Source organism: Phoenix dactylifera, chromosome 4, assembly GCF_051530095.1.
Source record: "Phoenix dactylifera cultivar Ajwa chromosome 4, Ajwa_hap1_PhDact_Kaust_v1.1, whole genome shotgun sequence".
Classification (NCBI taxonomy): domain Eukaryota; kingdom Viridiplantae; phylum Streptophyta; class Magnoliopsida; order Arecales; family Arecaceae; genus Phoenix; species Phoenix dactylifera.
Window position 1 is genome coordinate 40,449,600 of NC_143193.1, and position 21,719 is coordinate 40,471,318.

The window sequence follows — 21,719 nt, forward strand, 5'->3', positions numbered from 1 at the left end:
GTGATTAAGTAATTGAGTTCTATAAATCTATATACCTCAATGATCATCTATATATTTTTCTCTCCTACATTCTTCAAGACTTCCATCAGAATATATATAGAGTGAATGATCTTAAAGCTAGAAATATTTCAGCTCACTCAAATGATTCTAAAAGAAAGAAAATGTAAATGCTTTTGAAAGAAACTGAGCTTAAAATGAATCATTTTCTGTTTAATATTTCTATACATTTTCTCTAAGATTAAGAGAAAGCATAACTTGTTCTTGAAGGATTAGAAAGAGTAATTGCCACAAATTTTGAATAATACTAGATTACTCTACATTCTCGATATCATAGAATTTCAGTCTTATTCACGTTTATCATTAAAATCTGAAATTCAACAATAGAAAAGAATGATTAAAGAAGAATGCATCTTTTGAGGGGGAGCTTTAGATATTCAGTATCTTTTTATGGATTGATTTTAATGAACCTTCTTATATTGCAAGACTTGCTTTAATTATATAATGAGTTTATACCTTGAGATGGGTTCTATAAAGGTTGTCTTATCTCAAACATTGAGTCTTATGAAAATAAGCTGAAACTTATAGAAAATATTTTTTTTTTGCGATTGACAATTTTACTGAACATTATCTTCCAATTCTAAACTCTTAAATGGAATGATCAATTGAGGGGGAGAAAGAAAATCTCAGAAGGAGAGATCTTATGGAACTTAATCGCATAAATCTATAACTAAAGGAGAGAGAAAGCATACTAAATGAAAAGTGATCCTAATGCTCTCCAAAATGTATCATCTGAAATTTAAATATACAAATTTTTATGATACACCTTGAGGCTTGTTATTTGGTTAATATATCTTATGCATAAATCATGAACCAAATTGCAATTCAAACAGTTGATCTTAAGAGCCTCTAACTTAATGAAAAAGGGGGAGAATTATGTGTTGAATTTTCTTGAGTATCTCTTAGAAAACCTATTTTTGAAATTTACTGATGAGGTCTCATTGGCTTGTTCTTTAGAACTTCAATTTTTGTGCCAATTCATTATTATATGTACCAAAATTTTTTTTAAGGATTAAAGTTTTTATAAGAACCTTCAAAGCTTTGAATTTTATGTATGCTCTAAGATATATCATAAATTGCATGAATTCATGTTTTTGGCATTTATGCCACAATATTTTTACACCATAAAAGAACTTTGCAATCATACTTAATATACTGCACTTATACTCTGAAAATTAATTAAATTGCTCTCATGTTGATAAAATACTTAATATATTGGGCAAAAGATCTTAAATGAACAAGCTTTCATACTTATTATTGAAGAGAGGTTAGATTTCCATTCGTGCTTTCTTTGAATATCATTCGTGGTACTTCTTGAATTAACTTAAGAAAGATTCCATCTACACTTGAGTTGAAAACTATCCTTGGAATCACATTCGATGTGTTCTGCTCTGAAATTATCTTAATTGGCTCTGATCTATGCTCATTAATCTTATTCTAATATTATTGCCTTGAGTTATATGATTCATATCCTTGCAATAATTTGAGTAGTCTTATCTTTGTGCTTAATGTTTCACTATCTTTTTGATGTTGTCAAAAAGGGGGAGAAATATCTAAATATATGTTCACAATGCTTTATGTTTTGAATTGAATACAAACCAGCTTAAATTTAGATATGTTGATTATATTAAGCTGATTAAATCTAAAGCATTATCATGAAGTATGTTTTAAATATATATGTTTTCTACTTCATGCAACTTAGCTATGCACTACTTCTAGAACACAATATATTTTATATTGCATATACTCCAAGTTTTGTCATCATCAAAAAGGGGGAGACTGATGACCCAAAGATTGATTTAAAGATTGATTTTGATGATCACAAAACCTTGAAGTATAAATACTAACGTTTGTGTTGCAAAGAGAAAGATAGTTATTTTGCAAGGAATATAGCAAGTTGGAAGAACACAAGAAGGCCTCCAAAGCTCTCAAGAAAAGTTGGAAGAAAGCTACAATTTATTGACCCAAGTTTCAAGTTCAGAGGACTCAAGTTGGAAGAGCAAATTCAAAGGAAAATCCAAAAGAATAGTCCTCGAGTCGACTCCTGGATAGTACGAGTCGACTCCAGGGAGTAACAAGGCAGAAACACAGAGAAGCTATTTTGGACCCTGAGAGCCGAGTCGACTCTTGAGGAACTCGAGTCGACTCCGATGGTTAGCAGGTCGACTCCAAAGGAAGCTAGAGTCGACTCCCAGAGGAAAACAAGCAAAAAGTCAGAGAGCCAATTTCAGACACTGAGAGCCGAGTCGACTCCCGCAAAATCCGAGTCGACTCCGAGGCAGCGCAACCCCAAAGACAGAAGACGGCATTTTCGTCCCTGAGAGGCGAGTCGACTCCAAGACAGTTCGAGTCGACTCCAAGGCAGCGCGACCCCAAAAGACAGAAGACTGTTTTTTGGATACTGAGGGCCGAGTCGACTCCGAGACAGTTCGAGTCGACTCCGAGACAGCACGAGCCAAAAGACAGAAGCTCGGGAGTTCGGACTCTGAGCACCGAGTCGACTCTCAGAATTTTCGAGTCGACTCGAGTAAGCAAAGTTGAAAAATGCATCCATGGATTCCTTGGGATGAGCCGACTCCAAAAGTGCAAGGTCAGCTCCAGATTTTGGCAAGTCGACTCCGGGTTAAGTCGAGTCGACTCCCAGTCGAGAAGACCACTTTAATTCAAATCTGGAACAGTTGCCGAGCCGACTCTAGAAAAGCATGAGTCGACTCCTGCTACAGTCGAGTCGACTCCAGATCGCGCGAGTTGACTCCGATCCCAATGGGAACTTTGTCAGGAGTTGCAGACTGTGGACAACGGCTCTATTTTTGTCTCTAACGGCTAGATTTCTGGTTCCACGACATGTAAAGCTATAAAATCAAGAGGAGAGCTAGGGGAGACGGTATGGAAGTGGGAGAGAATATTTAGGGAAGAGATTTCAAAGAGATTACAAGGAAAATCTTCCATAAGCACAAAAGGGCATCCAAAGCGAAACAGAGAGAAGAAGAGCATCCAAGTGAATCCCAAAGCTTCCTCTCCATCCGTGTGCTGCCTCGGTGATCCTCTACTTCGTGCCAAATCAGAAGAGGGTCAAGTAAAGAAGAAGCCGAGCTCCTTCATCTTCAAAACTCGTTTAAGGGCTTCTCTTTACTCTATTTGTTCATATTGTTATATTTGCTTGTTTAAGAAGCTTTGATTTTTTTTAAACCTTTGTTTTAATATCTTGTAACTTGATTCAATCAAGGGATTGAATCAAGGGGTTAAGGTTTGTTGGTGAGCCAAAGGGGAAAACCAACGGTGTTAGGTTGTGGTTGGTGAGCCTTTGGGTAAACCAACTGGGTTGATTGTGAACCCGAAAAACAATCGTTGTAAGGTTGTGGTTGGTGAGCCTGTGGGAAAACCAACTGGGTTTGATTGTGAACCCGGAAAAACAATCGGTTGGTTCTAGTCGGTGAGCCGGTGAAAACCGATCGAGTTCGTTGTTATCTCGCAAAACAACAAGTTGGGTTGTGAGCTTGTAAAACAACCGGCTGTAATCTGTAGGATTATAGTGAAATTCCCAAGAGGTCTTGGGGAGTGGATGTAGGTGCTGGGGTGCACCGAACCACTATATGTTTGTTGTGTTTGTGATGCTTTTTGTCATTGTCTATCTTGCTCACTTACTTACCTAGATAAATTGCCTGCTTAACTCTTCTTCGTGCATCCTTTAGTTGCAAGCATATTCAATTTACTTAATCAAGTCTCATTCAATTGAATTGCATACTTGGGCAAACCTAGACTAATCTTTTATTGAATCCGCTGCTTAATAGTTGATTAGATTAGAATCATACTCTTGCTAAGTTTAAATTTCACTAAGCATCCATACAACTTAGCTTAATTAACTCTAAAAGATTAGAAGTAGTTTAAAAGTTTTTAAAAGACCCAATTCACCCCCCCTCTTGGGTTGTCACCTTGGGCAACATTGTGCCTCTCTTTTTATCAAAACATATATCACATGAGTACATGGGAAAAGCTTTGGTGGTTTTGCACCAAAAAGATGACTATAATTGAATGCATGGGGTTCCAGAAATAATATAAGAGATGTCTTAGGGAGGAACAACATAATCTAGTAATTTTCTTTCACTTTTAACAAACTTTGACCTAGCTTAAATTCCCGAAGCAAAAAAGAGAGAGGATAAACTCCAATAACTTCATTAATGTACTCTTAAGAATCTTAAATCAATTGAACACATACCGAATATTGCAGTCTAGATTAGTTAGTCAAAAAAGAGAATTAAATTTCAATAATATCATCTTTTTGTACTATCAATATATATATATAATATTACCATCTAATCCTTGGTCAATCTTATCAACTCTAAATTTGATCATATTTTTCAATCCACTCATAATCTCAAATTGGTATACACTTCAGGATCTATAGAGTGGGCTTGTCATTGGACCCTTACTCAAGCCTTAAGAAAAAATATGCCATGTTGAAGCAGCGCCAAAGCATAAAATTGGTCTTGACTAAAGTAAAGCTTCGGGTTTGGTATTGACTATATTCTACTTTCTTAGCTCGTTGAGGGGCATGGAGGTCATACTAGGCAACTTATTGATTCATATAGGAAGCTTTTGACCATCATGGAGGTATAAGATTAGCTAATGATTATACTAATAAGAGAATAGAATAAATATTACGAGTGACATCACCCAGGTGAAAGGCTAGCTAACTACTATTTGAATTATTAAGGTGCCTGGCTAAAGGCTATCAAGTAAATTAACCATTTCTTTCTCTCTCCATTTGCTTATAAAGACAATATAAGGACCTTATAATTAAGAATATTATGTTGAGTTCCAACCAACCTAATTATTAGAAACTAAAGTAGATATTTGTCAGCCATCAGTGCTATAATCTTTCTTTATGCTTTTGGTGCTTACTATTTCAAATTTTATGTGGTTTACAATGTTTTGGTAATTGAAAATAGGGTTTGATGGCCTTTAATTAGTGAGAGGATGGTATACTAAATTGTAGGCCAAGTAATATTTCTACTTTATAAACTAATCAAAACTTGAATAAAATGATCATATTTTTGTCTCATACTAGAAATTCTAAATAATATCTATCATTAATCATGCTTATTCCACTATTCTCCAACTTCCTTTTTTAATAAGTTGATAGCTAAAGTGAAACAAATCTTTCTTTAGTTTCATCCATTCATCTACTTTTATGGAAGAATAACTTCCAGAGCTGGAAGAATAAATATATATAGACCCATATAAAAATACATAAAAGATATTTGACAAAGATTAGGAAGATAAAAATTTGCTTGAATCGGTAATTTCTGTATATGGAGAACAAATGCTGCAATAGCTACAAGTTTTAGATTTAGTTAATCTTGATATACACAAGAAAAAGCCAAGTAAATAATATAGTAGATAGTCTCAAAACCAATATTTGAGCCTAAAGCAGAGATTGAACCAAAAATTAAATTTTTCTTTTGTTTTACTATGGATTCCGATAAACCTATTTAATATCTCATGTTTTTGTCCATACAAAGTGATAGGAAGAAAAAACTCTAAATTCTCCAGCAAAGATTCTTAAGTTCCTATTTGAAACTTAAGATTCGAGTATAATTGCAAAGCTTGAACCAAAAATTTGAAGAATATTTGGCATCCAATGAATTCCTTTCAAGTAGAATCAGGCAAATACTACTCGGTTATCTAATTTCAAGCTTTTTTAAGGTTTCTTTATTTTTATTATTGAAAATAAAATTTGATCGAGAAAATGAATGGGGTAATAACACTGTAGTGGTGGTGATGGTGGCTCCCCTAAGGAGGACGTGGTAGATGGATGTGGGGAGCAAGGGATGAAGAAAGGAAGAAGCAGCCTGGCCAATTGGTGACCCAAGCAAATGGAGAAATAGACACTAATAGAAGTAGTGATAATACTGACGAGTACATGTGTTGAGCTACTAAGGAAGTAGTAACCCCTAAAGAGGCTAGAGCAAGACCCTTATGCCCACGTCCGGCTCGAAAAAGTGACTCTCTTGATGAATGAAAGAAAGGGTTTTTAATCCCTAGCCCGGGGCATTTTCCTTCCGCTTTTTCTGGACCAGAAAACAAAATGCTAAACTCTTTGCTTTTTAGTCAAGCGCTCCTTGCGCAAGTTGTAGATGATACTGTACTGCCTTTTCATAGAAAGAAACTAGATCCCTAAGAACAGGGACAAGTACCCGCTCTATTCCTAACTCTTTCAGCAGCGAATTGTCCATACAGATAGAGGCAGTGGCTGATGTGAGATGGAAGCAAAACGAGGAGAGGCAAGCAAAAGAAAGAGAAAGAGAGGAAGATAAGAGAGACATGGAAGAGAGAAGAGAGAATTCAATAAGCAATTAACTTTTCTCTCTTTTCAGTTCAAAACAAATACTACTTGCTTTCAATTGAAAAATTGTCATCATCATTGAATCCATTTCTTTATGAAATTATGAACATACAATTACAATTTAAAGGCCTTGCTAAGGTACACTTTTAATATGTATTATTTAGACAAAGATGATATCAACCCATGATATTATTTAAACAAAGAGGATCTTAGCTCTTGATTCATCATGGGTAGAAAAGTAAATTTATTAATAATTGATTGTCAATTAGTTGCACTTACATATCTTTTTTTAATTTAGAGAAAAAATAATTGACAAGTGTTGACTCCTCCTTTCTTTTGTCTCACAATGATTTGAAACTATGGCTATTGTCTTATTTCTTTTTTATGGGCGAAGAGTTCGAATATGACCACTAGCTAGAAGTAGCAGTTAAAAGCATGGAAGACATCAGCAAGATGTGGGGTGGACCCCCAAGGAGGGGGGCAGGTGGGAAGTAGGGCATGGCGAGTGATCATAGACAACCTTCATGGCCAAGAGGGTTGGACATCAACAAAAGGATAGAGGGAGTGATTGCTAGTGGTAACAGAGAAAAAGGTATCAAGAGAAGGATCAATTGATATTCCCTTCTAGCACTGCCTCACTAGCATCAATAACGGTGAGGTGGAGGGTTTTATTAAGGGAGGAGGTAGTGGTGGCTGGTGATAGGATAGGTTAGGGGTTGAAGGAGAAGCCATGGTGATGGCGAGGAGGAGGAGGGCGAGGGGGAAGTGAAGGAATCTCTTCATATTCATCGCCACATTGATAGAGAAACATAAAAAGTTTAGCATTTATGACTACCATTATAGAAACTCTGAGATACGATAGAAATTGCTATTAGAGAAGCTTTGAAGGGTTAATGAATGGACTATGTGTTGGTTGAAGCAGATTTTCTGAATTTTCATTTCTTTCTTCAATGCGTGCACCAACAGTCATCTTGTAGTCTGAATTAAAATAGAGACGGAGAAAGACAACCCCCTTACTTTCTCACTTCCAAATAAAAAGAAACCTTACACTTTTTCTAATTACTGTACTTGCCGCTTGCACATAGTTCTAGAACCAACTATTAGAAGTCATATTTGGATCCATCGAGCCATTCATTCTATGATGAATAGTATCATTTTTTTTTTGTTGCAAAAAATAAGATAAGGAATCTCGAGATTATCGTATCAAAACCTTTAACCCAATTATGGAGTAGAAAAATTCAGCTCTCTAAAGTAGGAAAAATAACCGATATAAATCCAATATATGAGGTAAAGCAAAACGAAGCCATGGTAAGGGTAGAATAACTTTGTATGATCCATGTAATATATAGTAGGCCTGACTTGCAAACCCAATAGGTCAAGTTTTATGGAGGATACTAGTCAGCTAAATGGCCGGGTCAAAATTTGCTAGCTTGCCACACCATGACCACCCTCTAGTTGGGCTACCAGCAATCATAATTTGTTCCATCAATTATTTTTTTTTTTGAAAAAATTATAATGACACTTTTTCAACTTTTCGTGACTTGCACTTACACTCTAAAACTTCTAATTTTTTTATTGCAATGAAGCCCAGTTGTCCATCTCCATTAGAATCCATGAACATGTGATTGTCACGTGAAAATAAAATATTTTTTGAAATTTCAAAAATGCATTTCTCACTAAATTAGTAGGGAGCCTTTAGCACCAACCCACCCCGCTATGCCATCTTTGTTTTTCCTCCCATTCATTCCAAACACCATTATCCTCCACCCACTTAGCCACCTCCACACCAAAACCCACATGACCTACCATGCCTATAGTAACCCATCCTCACCATTCATCCAATCCTTACCACTCCAGCCATGGCTTGCCTCTCCATCATCATACATTCACTTCCACTTTATAGAGCCAAACATTATTCAAAGATACCTCCCTGGCCAAGAATATACCACTTCTACTTTGGCTCTTTCATCTTCTTGTCCTATTTTTTCTTTCTTTTCTTTTTTCGAAGATTAAAAGTCTTTTTAATTCAATATCTAAAATATGACCCTTGCAACTACTATCAACAATAATAATAAAACGAGAGCTTGAGAAGAAAGCACGCTATAGTGATATTAGGTGTCATATTTATAAGAGTTCTTGCTATGGGCTTCATAGACTACTTCAACGAGGATTATACCTTGGTGTGTCGTATCATACACGAGTTCTTGCTTGTTCTATTCCAGTTTGGTAGCAGTTCAAATTTTTGTTGTTGTGAGGGTTAGAAAAATGAGTATATGAGGGGACATTGGATTTTTTTTTTTTTTTTGCTTAAAAAAAGGGGTAGGGGGGAGGAAGGGACAAGCCCACCCCCGCATAGCAGCCCCACTGAGCCCCCGCCCCGCCAGGAGAATGTTCGATGCGGGCAGAAATGGCCGTGTGTTGGGCACTCCGACCGGTTTTACTCATACCCTCCCCACCCGTAGGCCCGGCTCAGCTACTCCTCTGAGCTCTGGCTCGAGTCCCACGTGTGAGTACGTCACACCCGGCACCACCCCGGCTACTAGCGGTTCAAGAGCGGTCCTACACCACAAGTCCAAGCAGTGGCCAAAGTAGTGAGCTCCGGTCCACAATTTAATCGTCGCCGCAGCGATTCGAACTTGGGACCTTGTGGTTAGAATTGCTGCCCAGTACCACTAGGCTACCACCTTGGTGGCGGACATTGGATTTTCTGCTGTAAAATTTAAAGAGAAAAAGGAAAGGAGCACATGTGTCTCTTTAAATTTGTCTCATGAGACCTACAATGATTTAATTCCTTTTTGTTATCATACTTATTTTGTGGTTCCCTTCATTCCATTGGCACTATAAGCTCCAAGTGGTGATATTATAATCTATATTTCCCCACTCACTTGAGAAGATATAGTGTGAAGAAGAGGGAGGGAAAAGTCGATTGCCGTTGAAGTGTTCACATCAATATAGCACTTTTGGAATTTTTGGATTTTTTTTAAGCTTATCACTACCAAAAAAGAATGGATGTTTTCTTAGTGCTTGGTAGCTGAACTTTTGTTTGGGATCGATGGAACAACCATTACAAGAGCTTGAGAAGAAACTACAATAATAAAACAAAAGCTTAAAAATAATGGCTGTTTTATTCTTTTTGTTCTATTTTTTCTTTCGAAAGTGTTGTTCTTCAGAATCTCCACAATAGTCACAACAGCTATAATGTCATTCTAAGAGTTGAAAGCTCAACTTCATTATGTACAGTACATACCTTTTGGTGAGGTTGATGTAAGAAGAACAGTTTCTTGGTATTAGAAATTTGGATATGATTCTTCTTGTTTGAATCAATAACGCTGAGATTGTTCCCACCCTTCATGATCTCCACCATAAGAGGATGCAATTGGAGAGAGAGAGAGGGGCAATGCTATTTTTTCTTTTGAGTTAAAATATATCCGATGGATTTTTTTATGAAGATGGATGACTTGCTTTCTTTAAAAGGATGGGACTTTTTGTAATATGGGTTGCATAATATTCCTAAGATACTAAATGGGAAAGAGGAGGGAATCACTAGAGGACTGAACATAAGGAAAAGCTTTAAATTTAGAAGAGCTAGAAGGGGAGGAAGGAGAAGAGAAAAGGGGAGGGGAGAGATATTAGTGGGTAGTTTAGAAAATGTGGGCCCTCCCATCCTCTAAATATATAGGATAAATTAGTTATTTTTTATTTTATATTAACATGCTGATAAATGACTATGCCATATTGCAACAAAAAAAATAAATTTTAAAATTTATATAAGTATATATCATGAAAATTTAAAAAGTGAAAATCGTGAAAAGCTGAAGGATGTCTCACTATTTTATTCTCTTGCTTCACCGAAATCCATCAATTCAGCTTCATAATCAGTTAGGTCATCCAACATCCCGGGCAAAGCCAAATGAACGGTCCTGATCATCAAATGTCCTCACGGACGTCAAGATTAGCGTTAGAACAGTAAGAATATAACAGCCGTAAGAGACCCTCGTGTCGTTCCAGACCTCTTCAGATTTGCCCCGAAAGAACCAAGGCCTCCGCTTTCCACGCCCCATACTCTCCAGTCCGAAACCCTAGAACGAAGGCGAAAAGCCTGAAAGTTTGAGATCCTTGGATGCTCGGATTCTGCGACTCCGAGGCGATTTCACCATGGGAGCGAGCCGGAAACTCCAGGGCGAGATCGACCGGGTCTTGAAGAAGGTCCAGGAGGGCGTCGAGGTTTTCGACAGCATTTGGAACAAGGTTTTTCTTCCTAAATTTTCTAATTTTTATTGGTTTTCCTATGATTTTTTTGGATTGTTTACATAATTTCTTGGATTTTTTGGTAGGTTTATGACACGGAGAACGCCAATCAGAAGGAGAAATTCGAAGCGGATTTAAAGAAGGAGATCAAGAAGCTGCAGCGATATCGAGATCAGATCAAGACATGGATCCAGTCGAGCGAGATAAAGGACAAAAAGGTGAAGCTCTTATGTTAATTCTAGGGTTTTCTCTTAATGCTGGGATATCTTTGTGAAGCACTGTTTCGAGCACATTTGTAATGTGCTCGAATTCTTTGTGCATGTGTTCTAGTAAAGAGAGTATCCCAGAAATGGAGGAGACAGGACAATGTGCTCGAATTCTTTGTGCATGTGTCCTAGTAAAGAGAGTATCCCAGAAATGGAGGAGACATGCCTTCTGCTGAATTTAAGGTATAAGAGCATTCAGTTACAGTTAAACATGAGCAGCATTCCATTGAAGCCAGGATAATAATCAAATAAAAGAACTGGAGTACCCAACCATCATGATTGGCAGAGTTATTCATATGCCATTTTAGACTTATTACCCTCAACAGCGTTGCCAACAGCACAATGCAAAAGGAGCTATTTGAACATGAAATGTTGTTTACCCAAGTACCTGCATTTCTAGCTTTGTTATCCTAGTAAGATGCTTATACTTCCTTAAGGTAATTTCTTCTAGCATCATCTAATCCAGGTTCAAATCTATCCAAATATTAGTCATTTTGTTGGTGGAAGATCTCAGTGGATTCTAATTGGGGTATCATTAGGGGAACGTTATAAAATTTCTATGTTTTAAAATCTGAAGGGAAAATGCTTGGAGTTATCATTATGTTTTGCACAAATTTCCAGCTTTTTGTTCCAGTCTTCAAAATTTTTAGGATCTATTATTGGAATTAGTGTTGTTTATTTGAGTCATAGGTTTTGGAAGTTTAGCATTTTCATCCATATCATCCTGAATTACTTGGCAAACTATTTGGAACCAAAACATTGTGTACTCAAGTACCTACTCTTCTATCTTCATTGTTCTGTTAGGTTGCTTCTTCCTCCTCTAACTGGATTTTTTTAGCATCATATCAATATAAGTTCTAGCTTTATCCAAACATTTGTAACTTTGTTATAAGGTCTTAGTGGATTCTTATTTTGATGCCATTTGGGGAAGCTTTATTGATTGCTGTAAAATTTTTGCTAATGCTATGGAAGGCTTCGAGAATATGCTTCGTAATTGTGAAGATCACAACGGATGCTGATTAAGATGTCATTCTAGAGAGCTTTGTTGAATATTGTAAAATTTATGTAACTCTGTTGTATCTTCAGAGAATGTGCCTAGAATCATTTGCTGTTCTACCCATGATTTTATGTCCCCCTTCTAAATATTCTTTTGAATTTTTTAAGATTTATTATTGAATTAATTTTGCTAATATTAGTTAGAGGATATAGAATGTTAATTATCCCAGAACAGCATATTGCAAGTAACTAAAACATCGTGATCCAAGTACTGAAACTTCTGGCTTCCTTGCCCTACTAAGTTGCTTCTTCGTTAAGTGAGTTTCTTCTAGGATTGCCTCAATATAGTTCAAACTTTCAGAATGTTAGAACATATATTGGAAATATTGTCAAGACAAAGGATTATCAAATGATGTAAACTATACTACATCTTTATGGAATATTATGAGAAAATGCTCAAAATCATTAGTAATCTACCTTTAATTTCTCCACTCCCCTTATAAACATTCTTTGGAATTTCTAAGATTAGTATTTGTGTGCCATGCATGTGAAAGGAAATATACAAATGGCATGTGATTTGTTGACATGAAAGAGAGGCAACTTGCCCAATTTATTGAGAGTGGAAGGAACTCCAAATAGGAGTACTTATTGACAAAAGGATAACCTAAAGATGATTAACTCATGGCTATTGAGAACAAACTGAATCAGTTAGATCTATTTCTTAATCTAACACGCTTCTATGGAACCATAGTTGAAAGGATCGAAAAAGTCAGTCATTCACAACTAGTGATGATGGATTCCTTAAAATGTTAAAGATCAGTAATCCTTTTTAGAGATTAATGGATTTAGTGTTATACATATGTGAGGAAGGTTAGGAGAAAGAGACAAGGATAAGAAAGAACATAGAAGGAGAGGTAGTAAGAAAGAAAAACATAGTAAGAAGAAAGGAGCAAACTACTCTCACACTCTTTGAAAAACAATGTCTAATTTTGTTGTTTCGTAGAATCGATTACTCATCTTGAAAAGGATCCATGATGCTCTTTGAAATTACATTTTGGTTGCTTTTTCATGATTGAAGACATGAGCTCACTTGAATCTTGAGTTGTGACTATTGTGACTATATATATATATATATATATATATAATAGTATAGATGTTAGCCTTACTTAAGAAGCAAATGTTCGTATATAGTATAACTTTACAAGAAAAACTGTAATACAATCTACAAGTCTAAGACTAATACAACTTTAGGATAAAATCCATAGTACATAATAAAATACTTTTGAGATCACAATAAAACCAGACTATGCTAATCTACTGTAGGGTTTGTGCTGCTTCAACAATCGCCCTTGTTGATTCCTCTTTGTTCATGAACCAACCCTACTCTTACAAATCATTTTGAAATTTTTATGATAAAGATTTGAGTGAGTAACATAACTTATTAGTAACTTCAACATAGTCTAAGGAATTTAAGTCTAATTTGAAATCAAATAGTATTAAGCATATGCTTCATAAATCAAATATATAGAAAATGTCAGATAAAGGTTCCATGAAACCATTTCAAACAAAGCATTGAAAACAGAGTCTTCTAATTAGAGATTCACGTATTAAAAAGAGGTCAAAAAGCAGTGACGGAAGATCTTATCCTGGTTCACATGGATAACATTTTCATATAATGAAAGTCATATCTTACTCTTTTACCCTTGGGACCACATAAATCCTCCTTGCTATTTAGAGAGGGGGAAATCCTCCCTTGTAAACTAGATCAGGACATATACATCTTCACTCATAAATCTGTATTTCGGATGAGGTCACATAATCCTCAAGTTCCACATATACCACTTGGCCAAGAGTTCCACATAAATCATCATGCATAATCTAAATGAGGCCACATATACTGTGACCATAGAAATCCCACTGACAGTTCAAATGGCTCTGAAAATATTTAGTTATGAAGGGGTTTCACCAATATGAATGTAACATGTATTAGAAAATTCCAAATAAAGGTCACAAATGTATAAAATATTTTCATAAAAAAAATTCTAAACTTGTATTAGAAAGTTCCAAATAACGGTGACAAATGTATAAAATATTTTCATGACAACATATTCTTAATTCCATAAACATATAGTTTAACAAGTATCAAATATCTAAAAAGAAGCAAGGGGACATATAGTTTTGAAATTCGGGAATATTTTTACATTCTGAAACAAATTATGGGGTCCAAAATCAAAGAAACCCTGAGTACTAACTAGTTTTATAGTCTTTGAAAATAACACTAAATTCAAAAATGTACAAAACTTAAATCTGTTTGTAAGATTGATGACCAAAACTGAAAAAGAATTCTTGGTCTCTAGGGTTTCCAAGGAGATTTTAAAGGTTGCTGAGTTTTAGGGTTTCAAGGGGACATATAGTTTTGAAGAAACTCGAATGTAAGGTTACACGAATAAAATCTAACTTGAGTTTAGGAGGCGGTACAAAAATTACATAAAAGAAACCCTAGAATATGAAATTTGACTAAAGATCGGAACACACAAAGGGATTAGAAGCTTGCATAACATTACTTAAATTCAAAAGAATATGGAAAAACCACTTACTTAAAATGTGAATAAAGCTCCTAAGTCTCTTGTCCATGCTCCTCTTCTCCTCCTACTTAGCTGGTCTGCCACCCTGTAATTTGTAGGCAAGTTAAGTCGGTTCCCAATGTCACCATGGTAGTTGGTTGGGGCAAGGAGCTCAAGTAGGTAAAGGTCCTCGTTTTCATTTTATTTTCATTTCAATTTCCATTTACTTGAGACATTACATGTAAATTAAGGAAGGAACTCCTATTTGAGTTCAATAACATACTCAAAATCAAACTACAGATTTAGCATTGGGTCAAATTCAACTTTAAAATGCTAGGCTGTTTCTTAAATTTTTAAGATTTTATAAATTCTAATATACCAAAATATTATTAGAACCCAAAAGTCCTGTAGAAACAGTCTCTAAGATACATCAGTTATTTCAGTACAATTCAACACTGAGCTTATCAAGATAAGGTGCATATTCAGTCTTGCACACATCCAGACATATATCTATGCATTCTAGATTTTCCAACCGATAGCCAAAACATATCTAAACTCTGTCTCCAGCTTTTCCGAAACATTGCTTATCCCATGCTTGGATCTAACTGAGCCTAAACCAATCTGAGTTTGTTTTCTTTCTTTGGCTTTTTGATACTTAATGGTAAACAGTAGCTTGAGGTTCTCGCAAATGCCTCTCATGGAGGGGCAATCAAGAATATATGAATGACTGTTTTCACTTGGAAGTTGCCGAAATAACAACAAGAGTGATGTTCCAACCCTTCTTAGCCAAAAGTTAACCACGCTGAAGAAGGTTTTTTTGTACTGACCATATGTAAATTCTAATTTTGTTAGGGACTGAATTTTTGAGCAAAGTAAAAGGGACAAATCAAACCACTCAGTTCAAAAATGAGAAGATGGAATGAACAGAGTAATTTTGAGTTGAAACAGTTTTCCATTTAGGTATAGTAAGGTCACAATAGGATAGAAAAGGGCCAGAATTTCTATTAGGTGATTTCATTGGTGTCTTCCTCATGATCTAGAGACTAGAGGTCTTGTCACACCCACATCCCAAACACTGTTTATACTCCATGTGGAAGCCACAAATGCCTCTTTCTTGACACAAGATGGGAGATGTTGGAAAAGGGAGAAAAGAGGAATATCCCCAACCTAAGCATCCTCCCAATATCTGATGGAATGACCATCACCCAAAATGAAGGAAATGCAACAGCAGAATGGATTCATTCTTTGGCAAATGTCATGTCTATTATGATACTCCTTTTGCTCTGGGGTCCAAATCTTCTTTTGCTATAATAGCTGATATAAAACATACCAAGCCTTGTTTGAAAAGTAACTTTTCTTTTTTAGCTTTATAGGCATTTTTCCAATCCACTAAGTAGGAGAAGCTGCTGTAGCCAACATGGCTTGCAATTTCTTTTTTTGATCAACAACATTTTATTTATTATGTGATTTGACAAACGGACTACAGATGTATTTCCCTTGTTTTTCCTTCTTAAAAAGGAGGTATTTAATGAGGATGAGGGTAGTTTTAGGGGCGGGGAAAGTGTTGGTGGGATTGGTTCGATGTGTACTTGATGGTCCTAGATTATATTAAACTTATGTTTGGATGCAAGGCTTCACATTATATATTGTGATAGTGTGGGCCATGTGCAATGCATATCCAAGGATATATGGTTATATGCATGGGCTTGCGCAATGCTCATGAGGGTCAACTCCCTATTTGATTAAAATTTTTTTCTCCTTAATTGTTTATATCTTCTCAGTTACCCAACATTTTTTGGATGCTTGTGAGAGAAAGCATAAACGGATATGATGTCCATTGGCTAATATAGTTGGGACCTGTGTCCCTGCTTGATAGGTTTCTTAAGGAAAGAGATGATATTGCATTAGATATAAAGATGAGCATAAAGAAATGATTCTTCTTTTCATGGTTCCCATGCAAGAAGGAGATGTATCACCATTGAGCATTAAGAAAAAGAAACAGAAGAAAGCCACTCAATTTCTCTCCCCTTTTCTAATGCATTGAGACTAATTAAGGATGACCATAAAGAAGGTAGAGGAGTTCGGCTAAAAGGAGGGGAGTCCAGTCATAAGAGGCTTCTCATTTAAATGATAGATGTACTTTTGGAATTAATGATATTTACTTTTACATGGGCTTTGGAGGTCTGATTAACATACTTATCCACAATGTTTGCTATGCTTATTGCAAAAGAGACTATTTGTAAACAAAACTTTGTGCACTTGAATACTTGCACTCCTAGCTTCTTTTCCTTCCAAGTTGCTTGTACTTAAGCTTGTTTCTTCTAACGTTGCATTAACATTGGGATCTTTTGTGAATATTAAGGTGTAAAGCCAATTGAATAAGCACTTTTACCTTGAAGAGATCAATAAGCACTTTAACACTTTGTTTTGGGTTGGATGGCTAACCCAGGTCAGGATATGCTACTTCATATTGTTAAGAAAGGAAGATAATCATCTCACTAGGAGATTGACAGTCCCTAGCATTGTGGATGCTGATTTAGAGCAAACAAAGGTTGGGGGAAGAAGATCTTGAAACAAGAGAAGAGCAATTGAGATCTCTTCAAGCAAGTAGGAGTGAGCTCTCTTTTTATCGATGGAGGCAAACTTTAATAAAAAGTGAAGTGGCCCAAGAATTGTTGAAAGAAGTACTTTATTTCTTGAAGACTGAAGCATGATTAAGGGATCAAGCACAATACACTTGTTGAGAAACTCAATCCTAGAAACATACAAGATCCCTAGGAGGTCAAGATCATAACAACATTGGCATCTCAATCCTAGCTCAAACTTCATGCAAATGTTTGTAATGTTGTTTGAAGATCTCAGGTGCTAATTCATGTATTATTAGGAGAAAGGTTTATTTGGTGCTGTAAAATTTGTGTGTACTTATGTTGGAATCTTCCAAAACATTGCACAGAATCGTTACTATTCTACCCATAGATTTTTCCTTGCCCCCCTAAACATTCTTTGAAATTTTTAAGATTTGTTGCTTGGAATCTTTGATGTTCACTTCAATCAAAGGGCTTAAATTTTGATTAACATATTCAAATGGACCTACATTGTGGATTTTGAATGTAATGTCTTATTGCTTTCTTGTAAAATTTTTTGTTAGCTTGTACTTTATAGGGTGTATGGTGATTATTTCATAATCTCCGGAATACTTGTTTCATTCATTGTACTTCAGTAAATGGTGAGCCTTGTGCAATAGTAAGGTTGTTCCACCGTGACTGAGTGTCACGGGTTTGGAACATAAAAACAACTTCTGTGCATGCAAGGGTAACGCTGAATCCATTTGACCCTTCATAGGCCCCACATTGGTGGGAGCCTCGTGCATTAGGATAACCCTTTTTTATCCATTGCATGTCCATATTTTTCATCACATAATTTATTTTTTGTTTTTCCATTGCTTGTGAATTAAGAAAAACACTACTAACATTGTATATTTAGGGCTTGTTTGGCTATTCCTACATGATTGGGCTGAAATCCTGTAGGATTTGTGGATTGGGCTGTCCATTTATGCACGACCCTGTATCGACCGAACTCCACCCAACCCAAATTCCGTGGGAAGAAAAAATAGACCTCCATGGGTCTTTTTTTTTCTTCATGCAGTCCAAAAGCTAGGATCCGAGTTGCGTTTGAACAGGTTCTTAGAAAATGGAAGCTAGATGGGCCAATAGGCCTGATTCCTACATGATTTTTAGCCCAATTCTGTAGGAATATCCAAACAGGCCCTCAATATGCTAATTATCTTGGGTTTCTAGCAGTAGTGCCCCTGCAACTGCTCTGATCTGGTTGTTTAGGATTTGGAATACATCCATGATGATTGAATTAGTGGGATTAAAATCATTGGTACAAATAATTTCATGTTTAAGATATTTTTTTGATGCTTCTCTCATTTATGATCAGTCTGGGATGTTTTGTAGCCTGGCAGTCATAAACATGATAGTGTAATGGTTAGAATTATAAATTCAGGAGAGACAACATAGAAGATGATAGAATCAATGACTAAAGTGGTTTGAGGTAAAGAAGGTCTAAGTTACTGAGTGATGGCTTTTGTTTCTGATTGTATTTGTAGGTGAAAAGCTGAGAATCAGAGAACTGTGTAAGAACTAAGAAGTGATTTTTCTTTTTCTTTCATTTACACATGCTCATATACATTAGGTTTTTCTTAAGAGAAAAATGGTATATAATGCAACTTAAGAACTACATATGTTGGATTGCATTCATTGTTAGATGCATAAAAATTTCTTATTTTTCTCTTTCAAACCGGTATTTTTTAAAAGGCTAATATCAAGATTGGAAAAACTTCTAATTCTGAAATTGAACACTCAGTTCATGCTATTTGACAACAAAGTGCTATTGTTCTTGCTGGCTATTGGATTTCGTTTGAACTTGACTGTTGAATCAATGTGCCTGTTGCTTCTTAATAATTTGCTTATTCTAAGAAATATGACTATACTTTTGACGGAAACATGTGCATTTGATGTTTTGTTCTTAAAGCTGGTGACACTTCATATTTCACTATGAAAACCTTCATGATAGGTTTTTTGATATTTTGTGTTTATGTTCAGAAATGTGCATGATTTCTGTTTCATTCCAATAATTTTGCTTGTATGATCACATATTATATAATTCAAATGTCTTATTTCCAAATGTATAAGTGTATTTACTTCATTTATTAACTATACATTAGTTGATGCTGAATAAATGATACTCTCCTATAAATGTAGGCTCATGACTCTGGGGTTGACTCTCAGTTTTGTGATATATGTTGACATAGGTTAGTGCCTCTTATGAGCAGGCTCTCATGGATGCTCGCAAGCTTATTGAGCGTGAAATGGAAAGGTTTAAGGTTTGCGAAAAGGAAACTAAAACAAAAGCCTTCTCCAAAGAAGGGTTAGGCCAACAACCAAAAACTGTAAGTGGCACCTTATCTTTTACTTCCATGTTTTAATTCTCACGAATTAAGGTCATTTGTTTTTTATGGAATAACAAAATGATTTCAATATGCTAGTTTTGCTACAATCAACTACATAATCTCTAATATTGCAAGTGCAACAGCTGTAGTTTCCATTTCTCAGAGGTCCATTTTCAGATTCTTTTTTTGATGAAGCTTACCCAACAAATAGATGCTATATTTATTGATTCGCAGAAGCATTTCTAATAATAACATGTTCATATGATGCACATTGGAAGAAGAGATGGTGGGAATTTGGTTGGATACTTTTGAGGGCATGAAGTGGGTTATGGGACTGACACGACATCTTGAGCTCATTATTATTTCATACTATAAGCATGACATGTTGCAATTGAATTAGGATTTTGGAGGGTTCCAATCTTGGGGAAAGTAAGATTCTACGTGATGTCCGAAAAATTTTTGAATACAGAACTTCCTATATGTTATTAAAAAAAGCTGAAAGGTCTAAGAAGGGTCTATAGATGGGCAAGAATGCAGTAAACCTGGTATGCAATAGGTGCGGATGCTAATCATGTATAAATCATGTCCAGCTAGCTGCAAGTAATATAATTGTGGCATAGAAACAACCTTGGGATTATCAAAAAACACAAGAATAGAGATAAAAGAAGTTCAAAAACTTGCTATCAGTTCCAGTTTGATTGGGCTAATCATTTTGAGTTTGGCAATTTTTGTCTGAGTTTGGAGTTTTAAGGGAAAAATATAAAATCCAAGAGAGCCTACGAAAAATTACAAAAAAAAAAGGTAAAGCAAACCAAGAAATAGTTATCACAAAACTTTTAGACTATCTTGTATTGAAATCATTGGTAATAGGTTTTGGTGCTTTCAGATTGAAAATCTAAAGTGGTGGAAAAATTCATGGTTATATTAAAAAAAAAATAAAATGTTGAAAAAATCTTGTTGGGCATCAATTTGAAGCATGCATTATTCAGTTGAGTATATAACCATATAGTTATGTATAAGAGTAAAATATGCAAATATAGATCTACCTATAATTGTGCCAAAACTAAGAATGTGATATATAAAATTTGAAAACAATACTATGATTATATATAGCTCATCCAGCTATTTATGAATTTTATGAATTTTAGCTTAGATCATATGGACTCTTTTCTTTTCATTACTTTTGGAACAAATCTATCAAAAACTGAAGAAGCCTCATTAGTGTAGAGAAAGGTCCATCATCTCTTGAACTTCTTGGACTAAACTCCTAATTTGTTCCAAGTTCCAAAATTCTTAGAAAGGTGAAAATATTTATGTTTTATCGTTAGAAAATGCTTCATAGAGCTCACAAGCAGGCAAAATAGTATATTTAGTTGATTTTATGTCACATTTATTAAAATTAAAGTGTTCATTTTGGTCAAACACTCACTTTTCTCAATGCATAAAACTAAACATATTTAGAAATCATGGTTTTCACACATCTTTCCATTTCATCCTAAACAAATTTTTAAGTAAATGGCAATCATAAATGTATTTGATTAGTAATTTTCTTAACCATATCCTTCTGAGATGTAAGAGAATATTTATTTATTTACATATATTTATTAACCACACCTAGTGTTTTTTAGTGAGTGTTGGATAGTCAAAATATTAGTTGAACAAGTAAATTAGACATCCAAAGAATCATAACTCAATAGCTAGTTTCTAATACCAGATTGGCTAGTCTTAACCAATGAAGATAGTATGCTTGCCTAGGATGAAGTTGGCAAAGCGGACGAGGGCAGTGACAAGGTCATCAAAGATGAGGTGGGTGGTGGCTTTAATATTTGAAGAGAGTGTAGAAGATCAGGTCGGGATGGGAGTGGTAAGAGAGAAAGAAAGTGCTTGGAGAGGAAGCACCGAGCAAGAAAATTTGGATTTTTGGGCTAGTCACCACTTGTCATGTAGATCGGGAAAGTCTACAACAATTTTAGCCATGATGGAAGTTCTTGATGACATCTAAAGTTTTTGGAGACTTCATCCACCATCAGCACAATCAATTATCCTGTCTACAATTGACATTCTGGATTTGGCATCTAATTTTGACGACTTCAGTTGTGGCTTTAATCTTTGAATTGTGATGCTTTTGACATGACTGATGTCCTCGTTGACTTTGTCCATGATTAACATCTTTGACGGCCTCAGCTATGGTCAGCAACATTTTCATTTGCAATCAATATCTTCAAGATCTCATTCATGACCCTACTATTTAGTGACTTCGCTTGCAATCAACAACTTTGTCTATGATC

At 35.5% G+C, this 21,719-nt stretch overlaps 1 protein-coding gene across 6 annotated transcripts in view; it reads left to right on the plus strand.

Annotated features, from left to right (window-relative positions):
* The first annotated feature begins 10,360 nt into the window (after positions 1-10,360).
* LOC103724199 (uncharacterized) overlaps positions 10,361-21,719 on the plus strand; it is a 30,111-nt gene continuing 18,752 nt past the window's right edge. For 2 of the 6 annotated variants that reach the window (XM_088719860.1, XM_088719861.1), the window contains exons 1-4: positions 10,405-10,651; positions 10,738-10,869; positions 10,982-11,100; positions 19,315-19,431. In XM_088719860.1, coding sequence (XP_088575986.1) covers positions 11,080-11,100; positions 19,315-19,431 — 138 coding nt within the window. In that variant the 5' untranslated portion in view covers positions 10,405-10,651; positions 10,738-10,869; positions 10,982-11,079. Of the gene's footprint in view, positions 10,652-10,737; positions 10,870-10,981; positions 11,101-19,293; positions 19,432-21,719 lie in introns of all 6 variants that reach the window. The other 4 variants (XM_039133894.2, XM_008815389.5, XM_008815390.5 and 1 more) reach the window with 3 other exon arrangements.